This window comes from Haliaeetus albicilla, chromosome Z, assembly GCF_947461875.1.
Source record: "Haliaeetus albicilla chromosome Z, bHalAlb1.1, whole genome shotgun sequence".
Lineage (NCBI taxonomy): Eukaryota > Metazoa > Chordata > Aves > Accipitriformes > Accipitridae > Haliaeetus > Haliaeetus albicilla.
In genome coordinates, this window is record NC_091516.1 from 33,897,445 (window position 1) to 33,914,467 (window position 17,023).

General features: G+C 37.3%; 1 protein-coding gene across 10 annotated transcripts in view; it reads right to left on the reverse strand.

Moving 5' to 3' along the window:
* Positions 1 to 210: 210 nt before the first annotated feature.
* CDC14B (cell division cycle 14B) overlaps positions 211 to 17,023 on the reverse strand; it is a 48,650-nt gene continuing 31,837 nt past the window's right edge. The window contains exons 12-16 of one of the 10 annotated variants that reach the window (XR_011323145.1): positions 16,590 to 16,690; positions 13,902 to 14,047; positions 6,864 to 6,980; positions 3,698 to 3,763; positions 211 to 3,456 (exon numbers count right to left, since the gene is read on the reverse strand). Coding sequence is in view for 6 of the 10 variants with exons in the window: in XM_069775918.1 (XP_069632019.1) it covers positions 6,869 to 6,980; positions 16,590 to 16,690 (213 nt within the window). In the remaining 4 variants the exon portion in view is untranslated. The remainder of the gene's footprint in view (positions 3,457 to 3,697; positions 3,764 to 6,863; positions 6,981 to 13,901; positions 14,048 to 16,589; positions 16,691 to 17,023) is intronic. The other 9 variants (XR_011323148.1, XR_011323147.1, XR_011323146.1 and 6 more) reach the window with 9 other exon arrangements.

Genomic DNA, 17,023 nt, shown 5'->3' on the forward strand with positions numbered 1-17,023 from the left:
TGAGTTCCCTGAAATGTAGAGCCAGAAGTTCTCTATTTTTGAAATTAGAAAAGTATGTTTTTTAAGGATTTGTGCTTTTATTAAAAGGGTTTCAGGCCACTGAGATGCTTCCATTATTTTTCAGAGCATGTAAGAGTGAGTGTGGTACAGATATGATGGGATTGTGCTGAATTTTTTTAGAATGCTGGAAATAAAAGTGAGAAAACAAACTTCTGATTATTATTTTTAATTTTACACAGTTCATGTTTACAATTCTCACTATTCAATATTTTGTATAAAATCAAATACAATATGCAGTATTTTCAAATGAGACACAAATGCATATTGAACTACTTATTACAAGATAATATGAAGCTTTATCTTAAAAATACCTTCAGCAAAATAAACTCCCATTCTGTCAATCCAAGTTAAAAAAATATGATTAGAAATATACAATTTAAAAATAATCAGGATGAACAGTACTGATTAGTCAAGAAAATTTAGATCTTGATAGTCTGTACATGAGTTTACTCAAGACAAACAGTCTGCAAACCATTAATATAAAAACTGCAGTGCAACAAACTGGTGAACATCACATTTTTCTTCTTTTTCCATTTGAATGCATGAGTCTCTACAGATCTTATTTTTTTGTTTTAAATCAGCAGCATTTTCTATATTGTCATACTGGGGCAAAAAGACAAGGTCTGGGTTAAAATCTGAGTTAAGTTATTGATGCTGTAATGGAAACTAGCAATTTAAGCCAAGATATTTACAGATTTTGAGTATGTTGCATACTTTTGAGTAAGAGACCAAGGGAGAATCCATCTGTCATGTATTTGAAAGAGAGGAAAGAATTTCTAAGGAAAAACTGCTAACTGATGACAGCAGAAATAACTTCCTTTGGCTGCTCTGTAGTACAATGGTGATGCAGCTGCTGCCACACATTCCATTTTGGCACATAATACTTCACAATTCAAAAAAGATTTAGAAACCAAGGACTTCCTCACCCATGCCCACTCTTCATTCTTGTACTTAAGACAGCTTTGGTATGGTATAATAAAAATGCTAGACAAAATACTAAAAATTCAGAAGAACAAACTAAGCAATAAAATTAGATGGGACACAATGAGGTAATGAGTTAATTTTCCATATAAGGCTGTTTGGACAGTTCAAATGTAAAATCCCTTTGACATTTATGTGTTTCTCACTAAGATACTGGGTGGTGGAAGGGGTATCCTGAAACACATTCATGCCAAACATGCGATTTTGGTTTAGCTAAAGTTGCTATTGTGTGTGTGTGCACTTGTTTTATGCAAATTTACTTCTGATGAACCTGAAAGTGCTAACGGCTCTGCTGGTTACTTTAAAAAAGCCAAATTCCTACTTTGGAATTTGGAAGGGATGTGAAATAGGCTGATTATTTTCAGATAAAAACAAGGATGCTAAAAGAGGAAGCTCAGCTGAGAGAAGGGCAAAGTCAAACACAATAACTATTACTAAATCTCTCTTGTCTTGACTCTCACCTCACTAGCTTCATCCCTTCTGCCTTCCAGGATAAGAATTTTCTTCAAAAATAAACACAAATTCATATTTGAACAATATACCTACTATTGTGGTTACCTGTACTTCAGCTTTTGGGCAAGTGGCTTAGTTAAAGGAAACAAACAAAAAAAGTCAAGAAATTTTAATTGCTGTATCAGGATGAATTCAGTCCCTCGCTTTTAGGTGCTTTTCACCGAGAAGAAAATGGTGGTGAGGGTGAAGATTAAGAGGAAAACAAAAAAGTATTTGGGGTCTGAGCCTCAATGGTCCTTTATTTTGCACCATACAAGCCTCTTTGGCTTTCTTTCTGTATTTGCAAATTTTGACTATCCAAACTCAAGGATGCTACCTGTAAGCTTCCTGCTTCCCCTTCAACTTGTAATGCTCTTGCCACAAAATGTTTTCAAGCCAATGTGGGGCTATTCGTAATGGCATTCAAAAATCACCAGCCTAACAGAAAGCTTAATTTTAATTGAGAAGGATGTAGACTGAAACTAGTCACTGAACCTGCCCATTTATATTCACAAAAAGAAAATTCTCCTCCTTGCAGAGGTAATCTGTATCTTTAAAAATGTCAGTTATTCCATTGCTAACACTTCAGATCTCTTCATTTCTTTTACTTTCTACTGTAAGAGTCACTAAATCAACAGATAACTATCATATTTAAGGCTATGTGGTAACAGTCCTCATCTGAGGGATATGCAGCTATAAACTTCAGTTGGCAGGCAAGGGTACATCACTGCAAAGCCAGCTTTGAGATTTCATAATGTGAAAAGTGGTAGGGAAAAAACACTGCCACTGTTTGAAGACAATCTTGTAGTGGATGAAAATTTCAGTCTCGGATCCCTCTAAAACTTAACACTGCTTTTTAACAGAGGTAAGCTGTAGTTTTAAAAGTGTTAATTAGATGTTAAAAACTATACCTGCCCCTGAGTTCCACTACCAATCTCAGTTACAGAGCAAGCTTATTTTCCCTTTTTTGTGTGCTGTACTCATTAAGTGTCTCAAAGCTAAAAACCAGTGACATCCACATGTTACCAAGTGTACCAATAAAACCTGGGAAAAATTCTTACCTTTTAGATATGGTAATCTAAAGTTTCACCTAAAAGACTTGAAGATAGGAAAATAAACAGTAATGACATTTCAATATGACAGCACTGCTTTAAATGGTAAGCTGTTTTTGCTCCCCCTTAAAATCATACCAGATTTGAAGCAATTACTAGTTAAAAGAGCCATTGGTTGTGAACAACTAAAAATCTATTACTATTAAAAACAAGTTATATCGCTTATAGTTAGTTTTTTCAAAATAAACCACACAACCTTTGAAAATAAAGCACTCTTTGGTGGACAATAGTTACTTTGTGTACTCAGTACTGTGGCTTCATAAAAAACTTCATACAAAATAAGAAAGAATAGCCAATTAACACAGGAGAGTACCAGTACTAGAACAAAAAAGCTTTTGTGGTTGATTTTCAGTCTCAAGTGGAGACTTGAGCCCAGTCTGAAAGGACAACATAGATTTATATATTTAAAAGCTCCCACCATCTTTTAATTTCTGGTGGTCAGCAGCTAAGTGATTGCCATCACAATTTATACACATGCATCATACATACTAGCAAGCCCTCTTTATAATAGAGGGCTTAAGTATTTACACCTGAGTCTGAATGTACACAGATTTCCTTGGTTTTCTTTGAGGAAATGTTAGCACATTAAGAAAGTGTCTGCCAAGCATGTTGACGGTTCATTTTATTCTACAAGTACGGAAGAGATTCTTCAGTTTCACTTTTGCTGAAAAATGGAGCCAAAGTAATCTTCCTTGAATTGCATCAAGTCCCCTCTAGTCACATCCCCTCATTCCTGAATATCCTCTTCAACACTGGTTGCTTATTTGAAACTTAACGCAATACTGTTTTAGTCCTTGGGACGGATTGGCTGCTGAAATAAAACATATTTGAGGAAAAAAGTTAAATATGTACTCAATAGGTATTTCAAGCTAACATTTCTGGCAAGGTAAAATGAGCAAACGATACTTCAAAGAAAGAAACAGAAGATAAAAGTCACTGCATTTAAGAACACAGCAATACTGGTTGTAAAGAAGGCATGGACTGGTCTGATCACAGACAACATGAAGAAAGGTTCCGTTCCATACAGAAAAGCAACAGAGGATTCAAAGTACCATAATTTCATTAAGCGCATTTGCTGTAAAGCATTCCTTTTCTTTCTCTCCCTCTGAGGTATCAGACTGTAGGAAAAGTAGAAAGAATAGTAAAGAAACATTAATTTTTTTAAAGCTCGATTTAGATTACATATAGACAAGCTCTGAAATGCTGCAGGTAGTTTTCAGTGTTTGAACAAGGGTGCAGAAGGCTGCTTTACAATTCCCAGCAAAGCAAAAGCATGAGATTTTTAAAGCATATTCCTCTGTTAGTTTTTATGCTATAGTTCTCTGGTTAAAAGAAGTAAAGGAATCTATACAATACAGTTTTCATACATCTTCCCCTACACTCCCAATTATTTTTTTTTGCAGTAACTTGACCTGCATTCCCTTAAGCACCTCTACCTACCAAAATTCCTTCACCAGTCAAGATTTCATTTCTAATCAACTGCTTACTATATACATAATCCTAATCCTGTTGTGCGTAGTAACATGGAAAAGACTGTTTCATTTGTGTCTTACTATGATTCAGTTGGTTTGGATCTGGTAGATGCACCTTGTTAAAATACAAACACGAACTTCTCAGTAATTGGCAAATCTACATGGAAGACATCTTAACTGGAGAAACAAGGGCATCCACTGAAAAGACTATGGATAATGCTCTAGTAATGTGGATTTCTTGCAGTTCAACAACAGTGTTATTTCAATCACAAGATACAATGTGTTATGTCTGCCAGTACTGGTCTTTCATAGATGGCAGCTGACATCTAGAGATGTTCTGCAAAGGAAATGCAGTGAATGTTATGAATAGGATTGAAATTCCCTAAATTCTCTTTGCAAAGCCAGAACAGTGTTTTAGCTGTAAATGGCTGTTTTGCCTGAAAAATCATTCTGGAGGCATTCTATGATAGTGTCTCCAACAGTCTGAAGGATGAAATGGCAAATGAATTACCCAGCTCTGTGGATTATGCTGTGTTAGGATGGGTCACAAATGTGATTCATCTACAGTAAGAATTGACTAAAATGACCTAATGCATCAAAAAGTAAGATTAATGTAAAAATACTGCAAGATGTTTCCATGGAACATATCAGACAAGAAAATGAAAGAGTAAGGGTACACAGTAATGTTGGAAGTTCAGAGAAGCCAACAAGGTCTTGGCAAAGACAGAAGTTGGTTAGGGCATGATCTCAATTTTGTAATAATAATTACTCTCCCCTACCCTGGAATCCACTTGATCTGGAATAGGTCAATCAATTTGAGCCCTGTGAGGTAATGCAACCTACACAGACTTCAACAAATGAAAATAAACTTAGATGAAAAAACAAAGGGATGCTTAAAAAAAAAAAAAAAAAAAAGTGACGTTTTGCCAAATGCTACAGGAAAAATAAAAGGATACCTACAAGATTAACAAGGTCCTGCATTCTAAGTCCATGAAATTGTACAGTCATACCAAAATACTCTTTAGAGGGACCAGCACCCAATTAGCCCTCTCAGATGACAAGATAATTAAGAACTCCAGAACTGTGATATAACTATTTAGGACAAATTTGATCATTGGATCCAAGCATAAAGTGACTGAAAATCTTTGACCTCAAAAGTTAGAAGAAAAGAAACAGTATATGGAATGAAATATTTGGGGCAGAAGTTTTAGAAAATCCATTAAAATATGAAGTAGTTTATGAAGTTTAAGATCAACCTGATCCTTGTTCCTCAGAGTCATAAATCTGGCAATACACCTAAAGGATTTATTTCAAAATAACTGAAATCTTCTATGAACTCTATTTTAGGGAAGTTGTTTCCTCCTAAGTATAGGTATTCTCATCTCAGACAACACAAAGGTCAACTTGGAGATGTGTTCTCCAGGAACTGAAAATCGCTGTTCAATTACATATGTGCATGTATACAGCTACCAAGTGTTGCAAAGAGCTTAAAACTGGGACAGGCATGAAGAATAAAAATAGCAGGCAGAATCCCATCAATTCTGTTTGGACCGAAACAGACATGGTGAAAATGTTGCAAAATGGAGATAAAAACTAACCAACCAAACAGGAAAACCCTGAGAAATACTTCAGATTTTTAGTAAAACATGCATTTCAGGAAAAAGAGATTTTTTTTTTTAACATATTATTATACAAATCAAAATGTAATTTGTATAGCCACTGCTAAAAATTCTCTGACTAGTATTTACTGCAGTCTACTATTAATGACTATTTCTGTTGCTTGATAGAGTGAATTTTTCGTAACTTCTGTTACCTTCAAGGTAACAGGATGAGGAAGGGGAAAGAAGAGCTCTGTGGGGAAAAAGCTGCAGAAGAACTTGCAATTTTCAGCAGTATTTATAAACCAAGCTACTTAACTATTTCTTACGTTATTAGCCACCTTTTACTTTTCCCAACAAAAGGAAGTCTCTTCAACACCTGACAGACCCATTCAAAAGTTTTTCACTATAAGCACAAGACAAATTCTGGCCAATTGTAACCACTGGAAGTTGCTTGGAAATTGTTTTAAGCTACACTTTCAGGCTCATCTTTGATAATGACCTGGAGAGCTGCCATAGAGGGGCATGAACACATGCACACACAAAGAAACATAGCAGTAGTGTGGCCACACGCTTCTGGGCCAAAAGTCACTTTCAGTCTTGCATAAATCCATCCAAATTTAAAATTTCACTAAGCTTTACTGAACAGGTTAAGTTCAGATTATCAGCCATACTCTCAGTACAAAATCTCACAGTGGTATACACATGCATTTTACACACTTCATCCTCTCCACTACTACTGCATTTCAGTTGTCCATCAAACTCCTCAGTTTTGACTTTGTGTACTGACTAATAATTGACTTAATGCTGTGAACAACTCTTCTACCTCTTAATCCAGGCAGAGGTGTGGCAGAGAAAGGCGCTTTTTTGTTACCAAAATCCCTCACCTTCAGTAATTCTGACTCACATTAGGAATAACAATATAAAATTCTCAAAGCTGAAAGACTGAGCAATGTAAACAAATTACGTAAGATTTAAGGTTCCAGATATTCTCAGTACATGACATAAACCATAAAATTGTTTCTCATTTCCTATTGCTAGGAGAAGGAGTTAAATTGTGGCAAAAGCTCCTGTCAGCGATGGGTACGCCAGCTCAAAGTATTTGCCTAGAGAACAGTTACTGGATCTGTAAAGAGGGTAACTCTCACCTTTTTTAACTGTTTTTTCTTGCAGCAGACCTGGTAGTTCTTTTAGTAATGTCTGTACTGTCAGAAATGCTAGGTTCAGAGGTTTTATTTTTCTGAACACTGGACTGCAGAATTACTCTGGAAAGAGTAGGAAAAAAGAAAGATTATATAACCTGAAAGTTTCTAGGAAAACACTGAAAAGAGGGTATTACAGTTGCAGCAGAGCTAATAAGTATCAGCTGGCTTTTCACAAATCATTCTGAAAAGCAAACTGTTCTGCCTGAAACACATCCTTCTGTTTGTAACATCCTTGTTACAATTACGGTAATGCAAGTTGTTTTATTAGGAGCACAGCAGTTTGTTTTGTTGGTTGATTATTTTTTTTTGCTTTCAAGGAATGGATTAAATTAATGGTTTTGAATTTCCTGTTAGGTTTTTGGAAGACAAAAAGCTAAGAAACTGTATTTTAAATTACTGGAACAAAACAAAACAAAAAAGATAAAATCTGAAGTATGCAACCAAACTAAACATTATTTTCTAGACTAACACACAAAGGAATTCAGAAAAACACCCAAGTAATTCAATTTGTGAAGATCAAAGTCTAAATCTCCTGCAATTAACCATGAGATATTCCCTTCAAATACAGTAGCCTAGGAAAATCATTGCACATGCTGGCATTTTGCTCTTACAGGGAATTACTACACTATAGTCAAAACTGAGCTTTACATGCTGGTTGTGCTCAGCTGGTTCTCTGGAAGACTCTAGAGCAACATACTGACTACTTCTTAAACAGGCAGATAAATCCTAGTGTTGCTTACATCAATAAGAAAGTAATTCCAGATTGTGAAATGCAAACAACTATTTTTAGCCACCAGCCAACTGGTTCATATGGAAACCATGTCTTCTGTATTCCTAAATACTTGCAGTGAAATTATGATACTATGGAGACAAAAAGTGACAACTGGTCAACGGAGTCCACAGATATCTATTTAGTGCATCATTTCATACGCGTATTCCCCAGTAATTTGTCTGTGCAAGATTCCAACTATAAAACTATGCATCATTTTAGAGGTTTAGAGCTACAAGTAACATAACTGTTACTGTTTTTTCCCCTGCTGTTATTAGACTCTAATTTTCAGTGGCTTCACTGAGTCCATCTTTGCCAGCAGATTATATTAGATTGGCTATCAAAACCTTCATTAAGTTATATAAACAGCAGTCTGGTTGTTTAATACTCCTAAGAAACTTTTCAAGATACGAACATAAAATGTAACTTTTGCAGCAAAAATGGACAGGCATACGTGGAGGAAAATATGAGTATTTTCATACTCATGTAACATATTCACCAAAACAGAAATGGAAAAAAACCCCTATGCTATTATTGTTTTATATGGGTTTGATACCAGAATTAGAATATGCATTGGAGATAACACAATTTCATCTAAAATAAACTCTTTACAGCAGTAAAACTGATCAGTGACCTTATTTACCACATACTTTTAGACTATTTAGCAAACAGATGACCACAAAGTTCAAGTATTTTAAATTTCTACTTGAACAAGTCTCTCTTAATATTTCAGACTTGCAAAATCTTGTTACTTCATTTGCAAAAGTCCAAACCAAACAGGCTTCTATTCCTCCAAAATAAGATACAAGATTGTAATGGCAAGGACTATCAGAACGCAAAGCAAATTCTACTGTAAACACAACACATTCAAAGTCAGAGGAATCAGTTCAGAGGCTGAAAACGAAAACCATACAGCTTCAACATCATACCATGCTTCTGTAGACAAGAACACAAATTCTTCTAACAAAAATCTGTTTTCCTTGCATGCCCAAGGTGAAAAAGTTCAAAACCTGGAAGGTCACTTTATAATTTCTATTGTGCTTGTAAACCAGTCCTAACAAGTTCTAATATTAAAACTTAAAATTCTCTTCTCAGTGCCACAGTTGTCATACAACATGAACAAATTTGAGCTACTGCACTTTCAACTATGCTTTAAAAATTACACCAGTGATGAAAAAAAAGACTTGCACTGTACCTTTTATCTGTGCCACTAGCGACTTCCAGGACTGAACGGAAAGGTACAAAGCTGGCTTAACACCATAACATTTAGTCACTGAAATATAAGCATGACCAGATCATGGCACATGCTGGTTTAGTAGCGCTCATGCAGACAGAAATATGGAAAAATCATGTTTTCTCCTTAAATACATACCTAAAGTGTGTCTCTGCATAAAATGCATGTAATGTACATATATAAAAGAGCAAAGTTACTGGAACATGATCTAATGGTTATAATCTTTCTCTTACAGGTATCCATTCTTTCCAGACACCAGAAGTTCAGAAAACAGGTCAGTATACAGTGGCTTAAACCCATATACTTATCTAATATGAACTGAAATACTATGAAGTGTTAAGATACCACCTTGCATAAACACTAAAATATTCATCTTTTCAACATATCATAGGTAAGTCCTTACTTCCCACAGATTTTTATATTATCTGTTCAAAAGAAAGAAAAGAAAAGAGGTTCTAAATGGGAACGTGACTTACAACAATAGTCACCATATATAATTACACCTTAAAACCAAACCAACCACAACATCATCCTCTTAAGATTGCTGTATTTACCAAAGGGTAGGGAGAGAAGGAGCTGCCTTATGGGATCAGATCAGAGCCAGCTGTGAGCATGGTAGAACCTTTAACATCATCTGCTCTTTAGTTGATATACCATTTTTACATCTCAGCAAATTCACACAAATTCATACAGCTACCCAAAAGTAAAGATTAACTGAAATCCCTGTGAACAAAACATTCGCTCAATGATCGAACAGACATGTTTAAATCAGGCTAAAATACTAGACTTCCAAGGCTGATAGCACCTCAGAGAAAACAGATGAGGTCCCATTTACACCATCATCTGACATGGTGTTACAACTAAACACCCCGAGCTGTCTTCGGGCCCTTAACTATCAGCTTAGGAGCAGTAACAGTGCTAACAGAGTTTTTGTTAGAATGTTACTGCGTACATGTTTAAGGTAAGAGAAGAAACTATCTTTAATGTATGGAATTTTGATTTAACACTATTCGACTAGCAGCCTCACTTCACAGAAGGTTCATTAGATAGTTTTTATAATGGACATGAGGTGAGGCCACAGTAGACGAAATCCTCCCAAAATCTCAGCACAAAAAAAATTCCCAAGCTATATTAAAGAAGGGTAAGGTCCTCAGGACACTACCTTACTGCTTTGTAACTGTTATTGTAAAATAGCATGTCATGCTGTACATGACAAGGACAAACTTCCAGAAACACCAGCAGAAAGCGCATCTGATGTACACAGAAGTTTTCTAAATCATTGAAATATGATTTAGTTTTTTTTTTAAAGAAAAAGCAAAACATTTCCTGAACATAGGCTACAGGATGCAGTAATAGCCACACTACTAAAATAGGTAATCCATGTATCATCAAGAATTTTTCATCTCCAGTTCATCTATAATCGAAGCATCACTTGGTAGTTCTGGACCTAATATACTCCCCAAACATCAGACTAGTTTATACACTACTTTCTTATTCACGCTAATATATTGGTGTATTGGCTTTGTGTGGCAAGGTTTTGGTAGCGGGGGGTGGGGGCTACAGGGGTGGTTTCTGTGAGAAGCTGCTGGAAGCTTCCCCTGTGTCCGACAGAGCCAATACCAACCAGCTCTAAGACAGACCCGCCACCGGCCAAGGCTGAGCCCATCAGTGATAGTGGTAGTGCTTCTGTGATAACATATTTAAGATGGAAAAAAAAGTTGCTGGGACAGACAGAAATGGAAGCCGGAGAGAGGAGTGAGAACATGTAAGAGAAACAGCCCTGCAGACACCAAGGTCAGTGCAGAAGGAGGGGGAGGAGATGCTCCAGGCGCTGGAGCGAAGATTCCCCTGCAGCCCGTGGTGAAGGCCACGGTGAGGCAGGCTGTCCCCCTGCAGCCCATGGAGGTCCACGGAGGAGCAGATATCCACCTGCAGCCCGTGGAGGACCCCACGCCAGAGCAGGTGGATGCCTGAAGGAGGCTGTGACCCCGTGGGAAGCCCGCGCTGGAGCAGGCTCCTGGCAGGACCTGTGGACCTGTGGAGAGAGAAGTCCATGGAGCAGGTTTTCTGGCAGGACTTGTGACGGGACCCATGCTGGAGCAGTGTGCTCCTGAAGGACTGCACACCGTGGAAAGGACCCACGCTGGAGCAGTTCGTGAAGAACTGCAGCCCATGGGAAGGGCCCACATTGCAGAAGTTCATGGAGGACTGTCTCCCATGGGAGGGACCCCACGCTGGAGCAGGGGAAGAGTGTGAGGAATCCTGCCCCTGAGGAGGATGAAGCAGCAGAAATAACGTGTGATGAACTGACCGTAAACCCCATTCCCTGTCCCCCTGTGCCGCTGGTGGGGGTAGATAGAGAATCTGGGAGTAAAGTTGTGCCCGGTGAAGAAGGGAGGGGTGTTTTGAGATTTGGTTTTATTTCTCATTACCCTACTCTGGTTGATTGGTAATAAATTGAGTTAATTTTCCCCAAGTTGAGTCTGTTTTGCCCGTGATGGTACTTGGTGAATGATCTCTCCTGTCCTTATCTTGACCTACAAGCCCTTTGTTATATTTTTCTCTCCCCTGTCCAGCTGAGGAGGGGGGAGTGAGAGAATGGCTTTGGTGGGCACCTGGCATTCAGCCAGGGTCAACCCACCACAATTGGCTTTAAACAAATCAAAACCTGCTTAAATGGAAAGTTTTTGGGTCAGTAGCACCATCTTTTAAATAGTTCACAACTTTTTATCACCATTTAACTCAGAGTGGGGTGGGGCGACAGGTGCACCACCAGGACACAAAAGCCCAAACCCCACAACCCAAGACAAAATTCACAAAACTTGAAATGCCAGCAAGGTAATACATCTTGGAGAGAAATTAATCCACACAACAAGCTTTCTTAAAAGAAAAATGATTACAGTATCCTAGGAAGGCATGAAGGGAACAGAGGTTACAGAGGAGCATGTCTTCTCTGACTTGCAATGGGCATTTTATTCTTGCCAAGGTTACCTGTTTTACGAGGTCTGTCAAATGCAATATTGCTTTCTCCTTCATCACCTCATGATTTTTAGGAAACTAGGCCTGAGACCTCTACCACTGTTCCAAGTCATTGATAGGCAGCAAGTGACTGATACTCTTCAGTCTACAGGGCTCAAGCCAACAGGACTGCCAGGTTAGCCCAGAGAGATTCGCAATCCTGATTGATAATTCGATCTCTTAAAACACAAGGGACACTAGCTGCATAATGGAGAGAATGTTAGTCTAGCTTTTAAGAACAGCTGGAGTGTTTTCTCTTCCCAGACATAAACCAACATTGTATGATTGTCAATCCTGGATATGAGGCAGCAGCACCAGTAACCCTATTGCTTGCATTTTGACACATTTACCAACATCAAACAGTCTTTTCTCTTTCCCTCTAGCAAGGGAGTTTTTAGACAGAACACAGAAACCATAAGAGAAAGAAAGGATGATAGTTGAGTGAAATTGATCTTACAGTACAGGAAAATAAAGGACAGATTGTTTCACTTTTTTAACCCGTGTTTTAAGTTTAGCTTTTTAGTCTGTGTTTAGAAATCTGAGGTCTGACTTCTGGAAAACACTGAGACAAGAAATACTGCTACTTTTGATGTAAAACTTTGAAAACAAGCCTCAATGTTCTTTGACAAAGTTAGGTACCAATGGGGGGAAAAAAAAATAGCTAAAGTGATCTTTAGTTCATTTTTTTTTTTTTCCCCCAAAAGAACTGATTAAGATAACCTCAGCTAAGGCTAATAGGATAACTAAGTTGTCCACAAGTCCCTCAGTTCTCATTCTTTAGTTATTAGGTCATTTACTTCAGCAGAAAGAGTCCCATGCTTTTTAAAAGTGCAGAAAAAAAGGTGCAAGGCCAAAGGTAAGGACAGAAACTCTTAACCTTAATGTTCTGCCAGGAGAGAATGCCTTTTCTTACTTAGTACTCTGGTGTAAAACACTTTTCCTGACCTATTTTTCCTCTGAGAGCATCAGAGTTTCAAACATTCATCCAAAGTAACCATTTCGCTTTGAGGGTGGTGGTGGTGGAGCAGCTCCAGGGAGACAGGGTAGCAAACAAAGAATTCCTGTTTGGGTTTCCTGGAAGTTCTGCATGCTTCTGAAGTTTTGTTTGGCCAAAAGGTGGAAGTTGTCATTTGATAAAAACATTGCACCTTTTAAGTGGAAGTGAGGCACAGCAATCACTGCAGCCACTCTGACAAAAGCAGAGTGGAGAAAGAGTGAAAACTGTGCTCAAGAAACCAGTATGTTTTTAATGCTTCACTCAGCCTCCTGAATCGAAGTAACGGAAAGGAGGGATTTAACTAGTCTCATAAAGCTCTATAAAAATATAATTGAGAACAAAAGAAGATTAAACATGATTGGCTGGGTAAACAAATGAGCCTTGACCTAATACTGCAACCTGCCTCATCTTCTGTTATGTTAAAAAGGAAAAAATTACTGTCTCTTATGGCATGTAACACTATGATCTCTTAGTAAAAACAAAGACCTACGGACATTTCTAACAAATTCTAATTCCTAGCATTTCATGTGAGTAAAACCATGCTTTGGGAGACTAAGCTCCTTTGCAAGTTCATGAATTTTGAAGTAAAACTGGAGCTAACATCTTCATTTGCAATATGCAAAGGATAGGATCATATTTTAAAGCAGTACTTTTTCCTTTTTACAAATACAGTTTTGCTTATATAGTTTTGCTTTTTTGCAGGAGCATGCAGAGATGAAAGGCTTCAAAATTATAAATTATCCTAATTAAAAAAGCTCTGCACCTTTTTGTATTGCAAGCCAGCCATAAAAATCACTCAGTTATTCCAAATAATATATACAAAAATATATACAACAAAGCCAGAGCAGTGAAATTTACTCTTGCAACAAAGCCAGTAAGAAACATGATATGAAAACATGCATTTATGAGACATACTAGACAGAAAGTGTGAGCTATTGTAGAGAAATGGAATGGGACACTTACACAGTGGCTCTCTCTCAGGGGGTCCTGATGGTTACTATGTTCTTAAACCATCTAGACAGAATAGCAGGCTGGGCAGAAGGGAGCCACATACAATCCACCAGATGACAATGCTACACAGTGTAGATACCAGCATAGCTAGGAGCCATCTAAAAAAGGGGTTGGAGGGGGAGGAAAAGATGAACAAAAATTCAAAAGCAAAAGCTATTGGTGCATTTTAGCTTGTTTCAAGTTCTTCAAAAGCATGTTGCTCTATAACCTTTGCCAAGCATTTTCTTACTTTCTATGACTGTAACAATCCATGCAACCATAAATTGCCAAACGTAGTATCCACATGTTGCTGGAATCAAAGCAAATTTTCTGAAATCCTCGCTAAAGTTGTCTATTCCAAAGAAAGCCCGTATCGCTCTTTTGAAAATAAGTGCATGCTGGAGCAGTAGTACATCTCTTTAACACTTGCCGCCACCTCTTATGCAGTTTGATCAGCCTGTACTCATACATCCTACTTCACAATCATATATTTTAATACTAAAACATTAGATCAGAGCCAGATCAGCTTGTCGGAATAAACAATTTATGTAAACACCCAGATGATGGGGTATACTACCTTCCTGTGTTCAAAGCAGCAAAACCTAATTCATAATCCTTTGCCAAAGGTGCAGAATATTGCTTGTTAGAACATACACAAAATATCCATTCATCAAGACATACAGAGTTTACACAACCAACTTCAATAAGCATTAACAAACGTTATACACAAATCCTTTGCGACTTAAACATAAGCAATGCCTCTAGTTCTCAAAGACTGTAATTGTCACACCTTCTGGTGCTCTTATTTTGCGTTTTTTTTTTCTTTTCTGTGAAATAAAACTACATAGAGGATTTAGAAGCTTCTTTTTGTTTGCTTAGATAAAATTAGTCAATTTCACTGCAAGGTTAAAAATTTCTAACAGTCTGAGCTAAAACAGAAAAAGACTGATACCTCTTCTAGTAGGGAAGACTTCTGACTCATATAGGGCAGCTAAATATTCCTAGTGATATTTTGGGTTAACAATAATAACACAAAGAATGTAAGAAGTTATACATCCATTTTTCACCAAATTATTTCACTGCAAGCTGCAAACCATACAAATAACTTGGGGGAACAGGAGGAGGGAAATTCTAACTCCTCGTGCCACAATGCACACTATAGAAGACAACTAGATCAAGCTCTAGATCAATTATTTTAATTCTACAGAAGTACATGCTAACTAGTGTTAATTAGAGCAGTCATGTTGCAGAATGTTTCATGAATGCAGTAATATTTTAATAGTTGATAGGCTTTCTGCATATTAAGACAATGGCTCTGAATAGATTACCATACAGTCTACATTTACTCTATGGAACATACAATAAATGAGATCTTTCACAACCTTTATTATATGACTTAAAGTACTTTTTACGGAAAAATATTATGAAGTGGAAACTAAGGCACTATGTGCCTTAGAAACTAATATGCAAGGTATTTTCTTTTTTACTGTGCTATTTGAGGTAACTGACGTGATGTGTTTTGGGGGTTTTTTAATATCAGTTGGGTACAGGCTTTGTTCTGAATCTGTTGTTTCTTATCTGATTGCCTGTGTAAATGATGAGCATGAACAAAAGAGAATCTTTTAAAACAAAAGTAGAATTCATACATAGCAATGTGTGATGGTTTCCAAGGACACATTCCTTTACATTCTGCACATTCTTACTACGTACCTCTCACTTTCTCTAAAAGTCTGATGACGCTGTTTGGTCTTAAAAAAACAAAAAAGAAAAAGAAAAAAGGCCAGCAGCTAGCAGCATCATCCCCTACAGAAAGACAGCACAACGAAACCAAGTTGCCTTTGGTCTCTGACTGGTGCTGTGTTATTTGCAAAAATCTGACAGCCAGGGGTCACCATTCCTTTCCTAGCATCCAGATATGTCCTGCAAGTCTTGCATTCTCTTGTAGTTTATTTAAGGGCAGACAGAAAGTTTTTCTACCTACAGTTGCTACAAGCTACAACAGATGCAAAGGTGACTACAAACTTTCTTTTACAGGTGGTGTTTCAGTACTTGTCTAAAATCAAGAGACTCGTATACCAGGTTCCCTGACAGAAAAGGCACTCCTTTTGAATTTATTTACTGAAATATTGCTAATCTCTGCCTTCCAGATCTACCAACCATTATCCTAAAGACCACAGGATTTAGGGAAAGTTCCCCTCCAAGGAAGAAGAAATGAAAGGAAGCTAAAGATTATTCTTTCAACTCTTCCTCTTAGGTAGCTGACTTTACATCAAAAAGCAATGTGCACGTTACTTCAGCCAAACACCACCACACCGAGTCATATTCTTCCATTTTTATACTACCACAGTAAAGACAAGATAATGTTTGTGAATAAACTAGAAATAAAGCATTCAGGAACACTACGGGAGCTTGTAAAGCGCAGACTACCGGAATCAAAAACAATGCAGAAAACTAGAAACTGAGTAATGCAGTTCTTTAACCAAGTTCTTCTGCCACCTTAGTGCTCACCAAGTCTTCTGAGAAATGAACATCATGAATCTCATGTTTGTTTTAAATGAGTAAAAGCAGCCTTGGCAACAAACTTTTGGGGCCAAAGGGAAGTATGTATAAAGAAGAGGATAAAAGTATTTCTGGCATTTATACATTCAGAAACTGACTTACGTTAGAGGAGATGCAGTTGGAGCTTTTGCCTGCCTTCTACTTTTCAGAGCACGAAGCTTATCACCTTGTGTTACACAATTTGTTTCGTCTTCATCACTGTACTGGATAAGTGGAGAGGGGGAAGGGATAAACCAAGATTAAAATATAGACACTTAGACATTTAAGAATTAACCTTATCTTAAATCTTAAAGTTAGAATTATCCCAATAGGAAAGTTTGCCAGCATAAAATCAAAGAAAATTCACTTGCATAAATACAATTCTGTTCTTTCCAGTTTCCTGTTTGCTGCTCTTAAAGCTGTGAACCATTAAGTGGTGTCATGAATTACATTCATCAGAATGTTGTCTACCTTTAGAACAGTGGACATGTGTTATCGAATCTTTGCTTAGATACAGTGCGATCTTCACTCAAGTACAGTATTTCTCTCCTTCACTT